Consider the following 13,063-nt stretch of genomic DNA (forward strand, 5'->3'; position numbering starts at 1 on the left):
TCTGAACTCTGAAGTACTCTGTGTCTGACTGGCTCATTACTCAGGAAAAGCTTTTTTCATAGGCAGAGGGCACTGTTGTGATTCAGTCATTACTAACAGAATACAAATCGCCTGCTGGGCTTTTCAGTATGGGGAAGTGGAAACAAATGTCATCTATTGTAAGAAAAATGCAGAACTACCCACGTTTAGTTTGTGGAATTATCCAAACACGATTGGTATCATGTTCCGAGACCTGGATTCCAGGACACTGGATCTGGATTCCAAGGACGTGCTCACCAGACATGTTTAATTTACTTTTCCATACAGCATTTGCCGATCTCCGCTTGGGGGAAAATGACGCGCACGCATCAATTCCCAGATATCCAAGGTGTGGCTGTTGGCCTCTTCGAGCCCATTTCTTGCAAGTGCAAAGGGCCGCTGTTTAACCTTCCCATTTATTTATTTTTTGGAGCCATGTGGTACACACTACTAACGAGAAAACTCGTGTCCGGAGACTTCAATAATGATCTGCTTGAATTTGAAGGCGTGTGTGCAGTCTGTTCAGGAAAAGCTTTCGGGACAAAAGTACGCTTGGAGCGCTCTCTGCTGTTAGCAAGACAACGTTTCCAGTTTCCTTATAATAATTACTAATAGTTACTAATAATAGTAAGGGAACTCAGTTTAAATAGCAATGTTCTACTATGATGATGAATCTCTTAGAAGATACCATTTATCTTGTTATTATTACGAAAACGCCGCACTGTTCTGAGAACGAAGCATATAATGTAACCTTGCATTCAGACACAGCTGGAACTGAGCTGTTTAAATTTAGTTTGAAAGAAATAATCAGTTGATTAATTAGTGTCTGCGAGTACTGCATCTGGCGTAAAATCAGCCCAAACAAGTTTCTGTCGCACAGTACTTTGAAAGCCATAAAAACAATTAATTTAACGGCTATACATAAACATGATAGCCTTAATTGAGAGCCATACACGCGTAACTAAAGGGGGAGGTATCTTGGCAGTGGGACTGTGCTTTATTTTTAAGACGTGTGTGCGAAGGAGTGAGTATTTGGTTTAACCTTTAAATTAAAGGCGCCGATAAATTGAATTCTTTCTTGTTTCAGCACTCTGGACAGAGAAACGTAGACATACTGTACACATTTTACATGTATGGACTAAACTGGCCTCTGGGTTCATACTGATGTATTTAACAGTAATTAAATCTATTACCACATGGTAACTGAATCATCCGTGTTGGTTACAACTAAGTCTCCGTCCACATTATTTTTCTAAAAAATATTTTTTATACGTTTTTAAGAACTATCTCAATCTAGGTGTATCTATCCCCGACGACGTTCCATCTACCTCCACGTATCTATTACTTCAAGTGTGTGATGAAGCGGTAAAACACATTTCAAGAATCGCTTATTTCATTCAACCCATTTTCAACTGCTTGTCAGGACAAAAATAATAACGTCTCTTCAGAAGTAGAGTTTTATAGCAGCCGCAGTGGCAAATACGAGCTCTTACGTTTCCCTGAGACGTGCATGGTGGATTATCTCCGCAATCAGGAAAGGATTACGGGCAGAATTGAAATTTGACTGGGACTTTTATCGGCAATGTGCTTCTACGTTTTCCTCCCGTGGGGAGCACGTCACAATATCCTCCTATTATTAGAAATTCACTCTTGAGCTCTCTTGCGCTCGCTATCAATTCCGTTGCTAGGGAATTCAGTTTTTTGTTTAAATCAGGAATAGTCTTTATGCATAATGGGCGACATTCCACAATTAATTAAGATCAGCGTTTCTCTTAAAATACAACCCAATGACGGGCCGGTATATTTTAAGGTGGATGGTCAGAGATTCGGTCAGAACAGGACAATAAAATTGCTTACCGGTTCAAAGTACAAAATTGAAGTGGTTGTGAAGCCTGGAGCAGTTGAAGCCACGTAAGTACAAATATTTACACACTATATGCATTAAAAACGGACCTAGATTAACACATATACCTTCACGTAAATATTGCTATCTAATTATAACAGCTTTTCATTCAAAAGTGTGATCTTTTATGAATCCATTGACGCCGTCTTTTCTTTCTTTCTGTGATAATTGTCTAGGCCCTTGCTTTATTTCATACTTTTCATATAGAACAGAAGCACATGATGCTTTGAGATTATTTTAAGTATTGATTGTACATCTGTAAGCGAACCCTAGGTGTATTCCGATAATTAAAAATGCATTGACAGTTTCACGTATGCATATCGCTCTGTTTTAGTGCAGTCGCACTATCTTTAGTGCATAAGAAACGGACGGTATAAAATACGTCTAAATAATTTTAATTCAAATTATATACCTTTTATTCAATTCAAGGGCAAGATATTGACAGAAGGTGCGGCCAGATTGCTGCTCCCAGCTGCTTGGCAAATCCACTGTGGAGAATAAATCCTCCCATCATTTATGTCGGGAGAAAGGTTGTTTTTATTACTGTGCCGTCGGACTGACCTATTTTTTTCGTAATGAATTTGTAACTGTGTGCTCAGAACCATGCTGCGGTCCCTTAACTATCAACGACAATATGTTCACGTACTGGCAATATACAGTATAGCTACAGTAGCTACATTCTGAACAACCGATGCTGAGCTCAGTTTGACAGCAGCCGGATATCGGTTCATTGGTGTGTGCAAGAGAACGCAGTTTTCTCCGCGAGTTGACTTAAAACCGGCGCTAGTTAATGCCAGATCGGTGGTAACAGTGTGCTATGGTACTGCTGAGTTTAATATTAGACTAACCAGGATATTCTTTGTGATGAACAGCTCTATGGGCATAGGCGGGGTAAACTTCCCGTTGGAACAGAAGTCGAAGGACCCTCAAGCCGTCACGTACACCGGGTTCTACGATACAGAAGGAGTGACCCATACCAAAAGCGGGGAGAGACAACCCATACAAGTGAACATTCAGGTAGTATAACCGGAATTCAGTGGACATTTCCCATACATTTTATGACTATTTTTCGGATTGTCCAGAGGGTCTTTTAAAATTGATATTTTTCAGTATTTCAGGATATTCACGTTTCCCAAGTCACTGACATTATTTAAATTCTGTACCTTGGAAACAAGCTGAACCTTCCAGACAGGATAGGAAGGAATTTGGGTTGAAAAAACAAAACAAAATACCATTCATATGTTAAAATATCTATTTAAAATACCATTGATACCATCAGTGCTGTCAAGGTCAATATCTACATGCTTTCAACGTTTGTTAGATTATTTTGGTTCTTTACAGATCCTTTCCTACAGTCCACCCAATAAAATATTGACTCTTAAGATCATATTTGAGGTTGCTCTGATACCGTTGCAAGACTCAGCTCTCCCTGGGGCTTCCCTGACCTTTAACCCACTACTACAGGCCTTGTCATTACAATGACATACTGTAGTATTCACTTGCAGTATAAATACAAAGGCAGTGATTTACTCAAAAGTATTCAGACCCATCCAATGAAGGAAGGTGCCATTTTGTGACACTGCACAATGATGAACATTTTTTTATTTATATTTTATTCAAAACCTGAAAGCTCAAAATGGAGACTTCTGCTTATAAGATAATTTACAGTGCCAGCAAAAAAACAGAAGAGAAAAAAACTGAAATATGTTGATTGTGTAAGTAATCAGAACCGCAAATTCAATATTTTGTGAAGGCGCCTTCAGCAGTACTTGGGTAAGACTCTATCAGCTTTGCATAGTCCCTCGTGCAGTTGTTGCCCATTCTGGATTTGGTCACGCTCTCTCGAGTTTCCTGGGGATCACTTATGGACAGTAGTTTACATGTTTTCTATAGATTCTCCAAAGGATTTAAATCAGGACTTTGACTGTGCCACTCAAGGGCATTCACTTTCTTAATCTTAAGCTACTCCAGTATCGCTCTGGCCTTGTGTTGTGGGTCATTGTCCTGCTGAAAGGTGAATTTTTGTCCCAGTTTTAGGTCTGAAAAGTCTGTCTCTTAGTTTTTGGCTCCATCTATGTTCCCTTTAGTCTTGACTAATGTCTCTGCTGATGAGTGTCACACCTGACATCCCTCCCTAGAGGGTGCTCCACTACTCCTGTTATTGTTCCTGTGATTGTTGCTAAGCTCCCCAGGTGTACCCCCTTATGTGTATTATTTAAAGACCAGCTCCTCCAGTCCTCGGGGCTCATCATTAGGGTAAGGATGTTGTGAGGCCCGCCTAGCACCAGGAAACCCTACGTCCGTCTCCTGAGCCCATAGGCCTCATTCCCGACACCTCCCGCTTCCTGAGCCTGGGGTCTGGAGGATCTCGCCCCGTCACTCTTGGACCTCCGTGTTTTGTCTGTTCGCCCCTCCCGGGGATTTTAACCTTGTCGCGTCCCAGGATGGATTACTCGCTGCTGGACTCCAGACTGTGCCCTGACCTGCCTTTGGACCTGTTTGGATTTGGATGCCATTCTGTCTCCCCCATTCACTGTCTCACAGACTGGCACTATTATTTTGTGCACTATTAAACCCCTGTGTGTTTCCTTTTACCACGCCTCCTGTTTTCTCCAGCTCTTACCGCATCGCATAGGGTCTACTACAAGACCGTAACAATGAGAAGCAGAACTATAACATAATGCTGCCACCACCGTTGACTTTAGGGATGTAGGGATTTTACCTTTAGTTTTCAATTTGTAATGAAAGCTCAACTGTGTCCTGTCTGACCACAAAACCATTTGCCAGATGTTTGCAGTATTGCACAGGTGCTTTGTTGAAAATCCCACCCATGTGAGATATGAAGATTTAAATTTTTTTAGCTCCTTGTAAGCCACCGTTACTAGGATATTGTTGACCCCTAGACATTTTCTCCCATCTCAACCACTGAACTCTTTTAAACTTGCTGTTAGATTCATGGTGGCATCAGTAACCAGATTACTCCTCGCTCGGCCGCAACTTAATGATCAACTTCAGCTTGTTCAAGGAGATATTTCAGGTTTTTTAATGTTTTATACTCTTCTCTGAAATTAATTCCCTTGATATACTCCTCTCCTGAGTTGTTTTGAAAGTTCCTTGGTCTTCATGGTTGAATCTTTACTTGAATTAACAACCAGACACATGGACCTTACAGAGATAGGTGTTTTCATTCTGAAATCATGTGAACTGCTCAACCTATAATGTGCTTCTTAAGGTAATGTAACCTAAGTGCTTGCAATAGATTAATTTAGGTTTTCCATGGTTTTCCATTTCCAAGGGTTTTAATACTTATGCCATAATAACTTTTCAATTTTCCTTTCATATTGATTATTTATTTACTTTTTCCTTTTTATTTTTGCCTTTAATATGTGGAGTAGATTGTGTATAAAGCGAATATTAATTAAAAGTTTTCTGACTCTTTATAAGAAGAGTAAGAATGTATGGTATCTGCACTTTCTTAATTAGGTACAGAACACTGTGATATGGATACTGCTTATCTTCACAGATGAAAACATTCTAAAAGAGTCCCATGTAATTGTTGTTTATCTTGAAAAGAATAGGATATTATTCCTTTTGCCCTTTTTCTCCTTAAGGCCTCCAAGTTCTTCCATATATTCAGCTCTTAAGGACAGATTGAAGCAATAATTGCTCAAGATCTGTCCAACATTCTGTCCAATATTATTTAAATGCAGGATTTTATACATTAGAAATATGTTTCAGTGTTTAAAATTCTTCTCACATTACTGATATACATGTAACTTGGTTTGGAATTGATCAAGTCAGATTTCAGATCTGTATTTGGTATTCAGGAAACCCTCAACAACAAGATTTTCCTTGGTATCTTGAGGTTTTTTACAATGAGGTACTTTCTGTCACGACTTTAATTTGATTATTAGAAATCTGATCACTCCAAAGTACTAGTAGAATGTGATACCATCAACAAGCTAATATGATCTTCCTTGATATTTTGTTAACTAATTTAATAGTTATTAAAGTTTAAAAACAGGCCCTCATCCTTATTTTTTGTTTATTATATAATATGGAAAGTTTATAAGTTTATATTTAAAGCAGAAAAGTTCAGTCAAATAATAATGAGATACTGAAATCTGTTTTCTGTGTATATATATTTTGCAAATGCACAACATATTCAAAAAACACTGTTTATTCAGTTAATTAAGAGAAACACTGGCCAACTTGGCAGTACTTTTGTTAAATTACTAAAACATAGCTGTTCAGCTAACCTGGTAATAAATTAAGATTTCCGCCAAGACTGATCAGGCTTGGTGGAAACGGCAAGGAGCCAGGGCTTCCTGCAAATAAAATCCCAGTTACTGAGAAACATCAACCATTTCTTGTGGTCTCTTATTCGTCTAGCCAGTGAAGCCAGTGTTGATGAAATTAATATTGTAAAAGGCACCATCTGTAAATGAAGTGCTGCACATGGTTTACCGCATATAGAAAGGAGTTACTGGCTTCAGGTGAAGTATAAACAAGGAAAAGATGAGGACAGCCTACTCTCCTAGATCACCATATGCTGTGTAAATATTGATGCAAAACTGAAAATGGATCATTTTTCGCACAGTTGTTTCCTACCTCTACATACAGTATACTGTAATCTTTACCTGACTGTTAAAATATCAAATCATTTTTGAAGTTTATCAAATATTATGTTCATGTACCCAATGTAAAACATTTACAGTACCTGCGTCAGGTAGCTTAGTTTTGCAGTAAAGGTACCCTCAGGCGACTTCCATAGTCATAAATTTTCTGTGACACAGTTCACCTTTGGTCATGTCGTATTTCTAATATGTGTTTTTATTGATACTGTAAATAATTCAGAAGCAGTTCAAACTTGCATAAATCCATGGTGGTTTCCATGAAAGGAAGCATGAGCTTGTCTTGTATGTTTTTTTTTTTAACAGTTCAATGATGTTGGGACCTTTGAGACAGTCTGGCAAGTAAAGTACTATAACTACCACAAGAGGGACCACTGTCAATGGGGAAACAGTTTTGCCAGCATTGAGTATGAATGCAAACCCAACGAGACTCGCAGCCTCATGTGGATCAACAAGGAGATGTTTGTTTGAGGTTTAACCACACTATCAATATTCATTATCATTAATAATTAAAAAATGTTGAACTTATCTAAGGACTTTTGAATATCAACCAGCACAAAGCCTTATCATAGGCGTGCATATCAAAAGAGTAAACTCTTTGTTCTTATATTTTGCGGTGGAATATCATTGTGTGCTTATGTTGGCAGGTTAGTCTGAATTCTGTCTGGTGAAGTGATGTTGAGTGAACAGTGTGATTTGCTTTCCTGTTTTAAAGATTTATGTTGTTCAGTTTTGTGTACATTTGTTTAATTTGCCTACCTCTGGATAGCACAACTTTATAACATTTTAATAGACAAATGTAACACATTTATTTCATTATTATTTATTATGTTTTTGCAGATATGGCCATATCATAATTTCCTGTTGTTTTAGCATATCTGTGGTGCTTTGATTAAATATTTCTGTAACTTGTGAAAACAAAGTCAGTATCATTGAGTAAAACTTTTGAAATGCTTAATATCTTTTTGTAAAATGAAAAATTGTATTATGTGTTATTTTCTAATGTTTAATTATTTTGAAAGAGAATGGCTCATATGAAATACAGGAGGTTGATTAATCTTTTGAGCCCAGAAATGATATCCAGATGCAGACTATCGCAAAACAAGATGCAATAAATTGATTGAAAACCTGCCTGTCTGTCAGTGTGCCTTCTTTTTCTGGTCAAAGAAAGTCAGAAGTGAAATAAAAAGATTTTCTGCGATTCTTTGTGCAAAGGCTGAAAGGAATTTAAAGCTGGACAATTGCATGTAGTCATTTCATGACTCAAATGTAGTCACTACATTTCACTCTGTGTTCACTTAGTTTACCATTGTAGCCTTTTCACACACTGTATACTTAGTTCAACTTGAGATACAAAAACAAAACTGATTAACAAAGTACATATATATTGCATTTTCTTCTATAAAAAAACAATTTACAACACAGATAAATGTCTGTCTTCTGTATGTTCCTCTACATTATAGCTGTTCAACATTCCATTAAACATGAATTAGGTTAATGTCTCCAGAGCAGCAAGCGGAATGAATACTTTAAGTATTAAAATACTTTTCAATCAGTTTTAATGACGGAAAACACATTTTGGAACTGAGTAAAAAAAACATTTTTTAAGGCAGTCTGCTTAAGGGAATGCCAAATTGCGCCAATTTCTATAATTTAGAAACATATATCTTTGGCAGACATATGAACAAAGAAAGTAAAGGGTGTATCAAAATAGTATATATATATATTTTGGGGGGTTGAACGATAAAAGATTTTCATGAATTGAATAATCGTAATTTATGATGCCATGATACTTCAATTGTTCTTCTTGCTGTTCCTTTTCTCTATACAATGATTTACTATGTTTGATACGTATGAGGAACTGATTTCTAGCAGAGCTGCTTTACGATTGAAACCAAAGTTCTCCTTCTGCAAGAAATTAAACATTTCCCTTTAAAATCTCAGAGAACAAGGTAGCTGAGCAGCCTCTACCTTCCATCTTATCTTTGGCAGTTATGAACTAAAGTTTGAATTAAATTGAAGTTTGAAGGTATTGGAAAGAATGGCGCTGTCTTCAAAATACAACTGCAAGTTGTAAATTCAGTAAAACTGTTTATGACATAAAAATGTAATTTAAACTTTTCAAAAAATGGTCTGCTATCCTTCATTACTCTGGCTGCCTTATTGATTTGTATCATTCATACTTTTCTTTCAAAACCTCTAGGTGGTGCTAGATGAGTGAATTACACTATTACCATTCCCAGCTAAATTAAAAGTATCAAGAAAATCAATTTTGAATTAGCCACGTATAATTATAGGAGGCACACATCTGCTGCTGAATTACCGTTAATATTTATAATATGGGCAAAAAATAAATATCTTATGTGGAAGTTAAGAGTTTATAATTAGCCAAACGTGATTTGCTTTGACATCTAATCTGATCTGAGCCCAATAATTTAATTGAAAATTGTTTCATTTTCAGAAACAAAAAGTCATCAGTGGTGATATCAAAGAGATCCAGATGGGTTCCTTCAATGCTGCTAAGCACACACTATATTTAGGTGCTCACCAAGTGAAAGGTTACATGTGCTTTTATAATAGAAGGGCACCAAGAGGGACCATATTATGCACAAAGCTTTGATGTTTTCTTCTCTTCCCATAGCTACACTTTTCCAGCCTGTGCTACTCAAAAGGCTTTGCACACTTTGCACATCATCAAAGCCAAAAGGATATTTTGTACGACAAAATAGATGATTTACCATCCTTTAGAAGATTTCTCTAAATTGTTTCAACGTAATGAAGAAAAACACAGGCGAAAGACGCATAATAAAATGTCTTAGACGAACACGACTGTGTGACACTTTCCATGAGTACATCTCAGAAGGAGTCCTCTTCTGAAATTCAGTTTACAGCCCGCAATCCTTCACTCCAAGCCCTTAAAACTCAAATTACCAGGAAAAATATATTTATGACTTTGGCTATCCAGGGAACAACTGTATACTTCTGCAGCATAAAACATCAGGGTCAAGACATTGATAGACAAGACAATAAATAGTCTAGCTGAAACATTATTTTGAAGTGTTGGTGTTTGAAGCTGGAAATATCTTCATAAGGGTGGGAGATTAAACAGGGCAATGCAAAATATTTTCATTCAGTGGTATGCAGTGAGGCTGCACAGAGAAATAGACTGCATTTACTATTGTTATTTATGGTTGATATATTTGAAGTAAGATGCTCTATGTTTTGCAGTAAGTGGGTTGTGCACAAATATTAAAAATACACATTTTTAAAAGAATGCAGGGTTTTCCAAAGCAAAAAATTATAATAGCTTTTAATACACTTTTAAGATTATTACCAAGCAGACAGTAAGCAAGTAATACTGGCAACTCAAGTTTTTCTATGTGATGCCTAGTTTAGTGAACATAAACACCAGAATAAGAATACAAGTTTTAGTTCTTTCTTATTTGTTGAGAAATGTTCTTGGGGGCTTTGAGTAGTTTAATCTGGCACAGTCCAACAGAATTTAAAAGCTGATACTTCCTAGCAGAAATTTGGGCAACTCATGCCTGTTTTGAAATCAAACCTATGTTAAGTTCCAAGTAATTCTCTTAAATCAAATGCACTTCGTATAAACAGTTTGTAGACAAGCTTTCCTTTACTCATAATTTTACCACTTGCTGTTTTGTAAACACTCATCGGTGCCTGACAAGTACTGTTACTCCAGTAACCTGGAGGTCCTTCAGTCTGAAGTGTACGTCTGTAACCAGCTGAACTGGTTTTACAATTAAAAGCTAAATAGAATTTAAATCCCAAAGTAAATGTTTATTTCATCAATACTGAGCTATGTCAAGCTGATTTTGATAAATGGGCAGAAACCAAAATGGGTTTATATTTAAACAGATGCTCAAAAGCTTTTACCAAATGAAATCTTAGAACATGACTGTATACAGTTTACAGAATAAGCTATAAACCCCCGAACCTGCCTTTTACAATAGGACTTTAGATTTATATTTTCAAGACCCAATATTTTTCCAGTACTGGCAATCACAGAGGGAATTTTATAAATAATAAAAACCGAATTATTGTGAATTAAAGAGCTCCTTTCATGTAAAATCTCTCTGTATAGCTTCAAATGTGGAGCCATGAAAAATTAAATTCTTCTTTGCTAATGAGTAACAGAAGCAGAGCAACAGAGCAGTAAAAATCAAGACCACCAGAGGCAAGGAGTCTGATTCCTTGCTTCCTTAGAAATAACGGTATTAATTAGCTTAGCTAAAACAGGATTTTTCCTATGCTATTATTATTTTCTTTCCATATTAAAATATTATGTACAGTATTTGACTGCCCTAAATAAGCCGAAAAAGACATATATAAGCTGAATGCATATGTACTCATTTTACATTCAGCATTCTAAAGTCAGACGTTTTGTAATATTAACATAACCCACGTATTGTTTACAATGAGCATAATTCTTCTTCGTATAATAAAAGCATGGAATATTCCAAGCGGATATCCTGAAGGGAAACATTTTTTATTGTGTAGTGCATGACTACGGAATTTATTGAACTAAACTAAAAGTAAAAATTGCATATTCATGTTCCTCTTTCTTAAAATGTGGTGTTTACTGTATGTATGGGTATCAACAAAAATATTGACAAGATGATTATACGACCTGTAAAACACAAAGGCACTCTATGATTTGCTGGGTAGATTTTAATGTCTCCTCCACATGAAAAAGACCATTTGAAGTAAAACAAAACTACGACATGAACAGTAAATGTTTACTCCGTTAGCTTAACATTCTAAATGAGCCGTGTTTTTGAGTGCTATTATTAGAAAGTTCATTGATTAAAGTGAAAATGAGGTTTGGACTAGTAGAAGTTCCAGCATAGTTCTAAAATCAGCTTTTTGTCTGCCAGCAACCTGACTGCAAGTTTGTGGAAATTCGGTGGTCTGGGCATATTACTGTCAACAGAACAGCTGTGGTGGTCTCTATGAGCTGTTCCTGCTGAGAGAACTCGGAGACAGATGCCACAGTATATTATACCAATGGATTATTGCAACGGGTCGAGATACATCTCCATGGATCAGTTTTTAATAATAACTTAAATGCTGCGTTTTTACATCTTTTTTGGTCATACTTGGCATATCAGAGTCGAATGTTTTAGCAAAATATTTCAAACCTGTGATCGTTAGGAAGACGAGATACCACAGATTGTCTGGCATTGCCCCAGTTTCCCAATATATCACAAAATCACAAGCTTCCCACCTTCTCAGAAACACTCGGGTGTGAAGACACTGGAGAGAAGCTTTCTGTAAACTTCCTTACGATACCACGTTAGATGTCATAAACTTTAGTGTGTGTGATACAGTTACAGAAAATTGGATTTTTGTTTTTTGTTTTCCCTTGCTTTATATTAAAAAAGAAGACAAAATAGAAGAGTTATGTTTTAACAGCAAGGGAGTTAAGTTTCATCAAGCATTTTAGTGGGACGATGTGCCCCAGTTTTAAACTTTAATTGGGTCAGCCTAGATATTAGTTCCCTTATGAAACGTTCCTGTAGAATTCTATAGACCTGGCCCCTATGGCAGTGGTCTACAGAGGAGTTTTTCTGAGTCATAAAATGAGATTTTTGGGAGATTAAATTCATAATCTGAAATCATTCTAAAGAATTTTGGTCCAAAGAGAATAACAAGTTATCATTAAAAGTTTAAAACAAAAACACCCTTTTGCACACCGTGGCCATAACCTTTGTTCAGAAATCAAAATCACGGCTTTAAGTACTGCCTGCAGAATGCAACAAAATAGCCATTGCCTTTAGTTCGAAAAACAAAAATACGTCGGGACACGTGGATTGTGTTTACAATGTTTATGAAACGTCAATTTATATAACTTGATACCAAATATAGGGTTTAAAAACGCAGTTTTAACACACCATTATAACTCGGTGATCCACTTGGCACCAGTTAATGACTTGGCTCCCGAATTATGAAAACAACATACTGCATTCTATGGAAATAAAAAAAAAACTATATTTTTAATTCTATATTAAACCGCATTAAAAATAGGTTTACAAACTTGCAAAACCCTGTTTGTGTTGTAAAATTTAATAAGGGACAGCTATCACCTTTTTGTTGTTTTAATATTCTTCGCAATGCATTTTAAAGAATTTATGTTTTTTTAAAACTGTATGGCTTGGTTCCAAAGCAGAGTGGAAAATGGTACCCAATCTGCCCACAAATATTGGATTTTATCGTACTGTTCACAACAGGTATGCAAGGGCATATCCACCTAATGCCATGTACAGAACAAAAGGGGGTGGGGGGTGTACAGATAAAATAAGGGAATACAATTAAAAAAATAAAGCCTCGCAGGTAGTGACTTCGCCTGCTAAATTTTATCTTAATCAGATATCGCCTTGAAGGCCTCACTTCGAACGTGCAGAAATCAAAGCACGGAAAACAAAAATGTACCATCGACACGCACGGGCGTGGACGGCAAAGCCGCCGTAGGGGCGCACGTATGCAA

General features: G+C 36.6%; 1 protein-coding gene across 1 annotated transcript; it reads left to right on the forward strand.

Annotated features, from left to right (window-relative positions):
* Window positions 1-1,347: 1,347 nt before the first annotated feature.
* On the forward strand, window positions 1,348-7,686 carry cnrip1b (cannabinoid receptor interacting protein 1b). Its single transcript, XM_006638588.3, has 3 exons — window positions 1,348-1,929; window positions 2,794-2,938; window positions 6,862-7,686. Exons 1-3 carry the CDS (start codon window positions 1,751-1,753, stop codon window positions 7,024-7,026), a joined length of 489 nt encoding a protein of 162 aa, XP_006638651.1. The 5' UTR covers window positions 1,348-1,750; the 3' UTR covers window positions 7,027-7,686.
* Window positions 7,687-13,063: the final 5,377 nt, after the last annotated feature.

This window comes from Lepisosteus oculatus, chromosome 17, assembly GCF_040954835.1.
Source record: "Lepisosteus oculatus isolate fLepOcu1 chromosome 17, fLepOcu1.hap2, whole genome shotgun sequence".
NCBI lineage: Eukaryota > Metazoa > Chordata > Actinopteri > Semionotiformes > Lepisosteidae > Lepisosteus > Lepisosteus oculatus.

What these genes read in the sequence shown, in the direction of transcription:
- cnrip1b (XM_006638588.3), top strand. Translation starts at nt 1,751, where the DNA reads ATGGGCGACATTCCACAATTAATTAAGATCAGCGTTTCTCTTAAAATA. An exon ending in CCTGGAGCAGTTGAAGCCAC is followed by an intron (nt 1,930 to 2,793) that starts GTAAGTACAAAT and finishes TGTGATGAACAG; the next exon opens with CTCTATGGGCATAGGCGGGG. An exon ending in CCATACAAGTGAACATTCAG is followed by an intron (nt 2,939 to 6,861) that starts GTAGTATAACCG and finishes TTTTTTTAACAG; the next exon opens with TTCAATGATGTTGGGACCTT.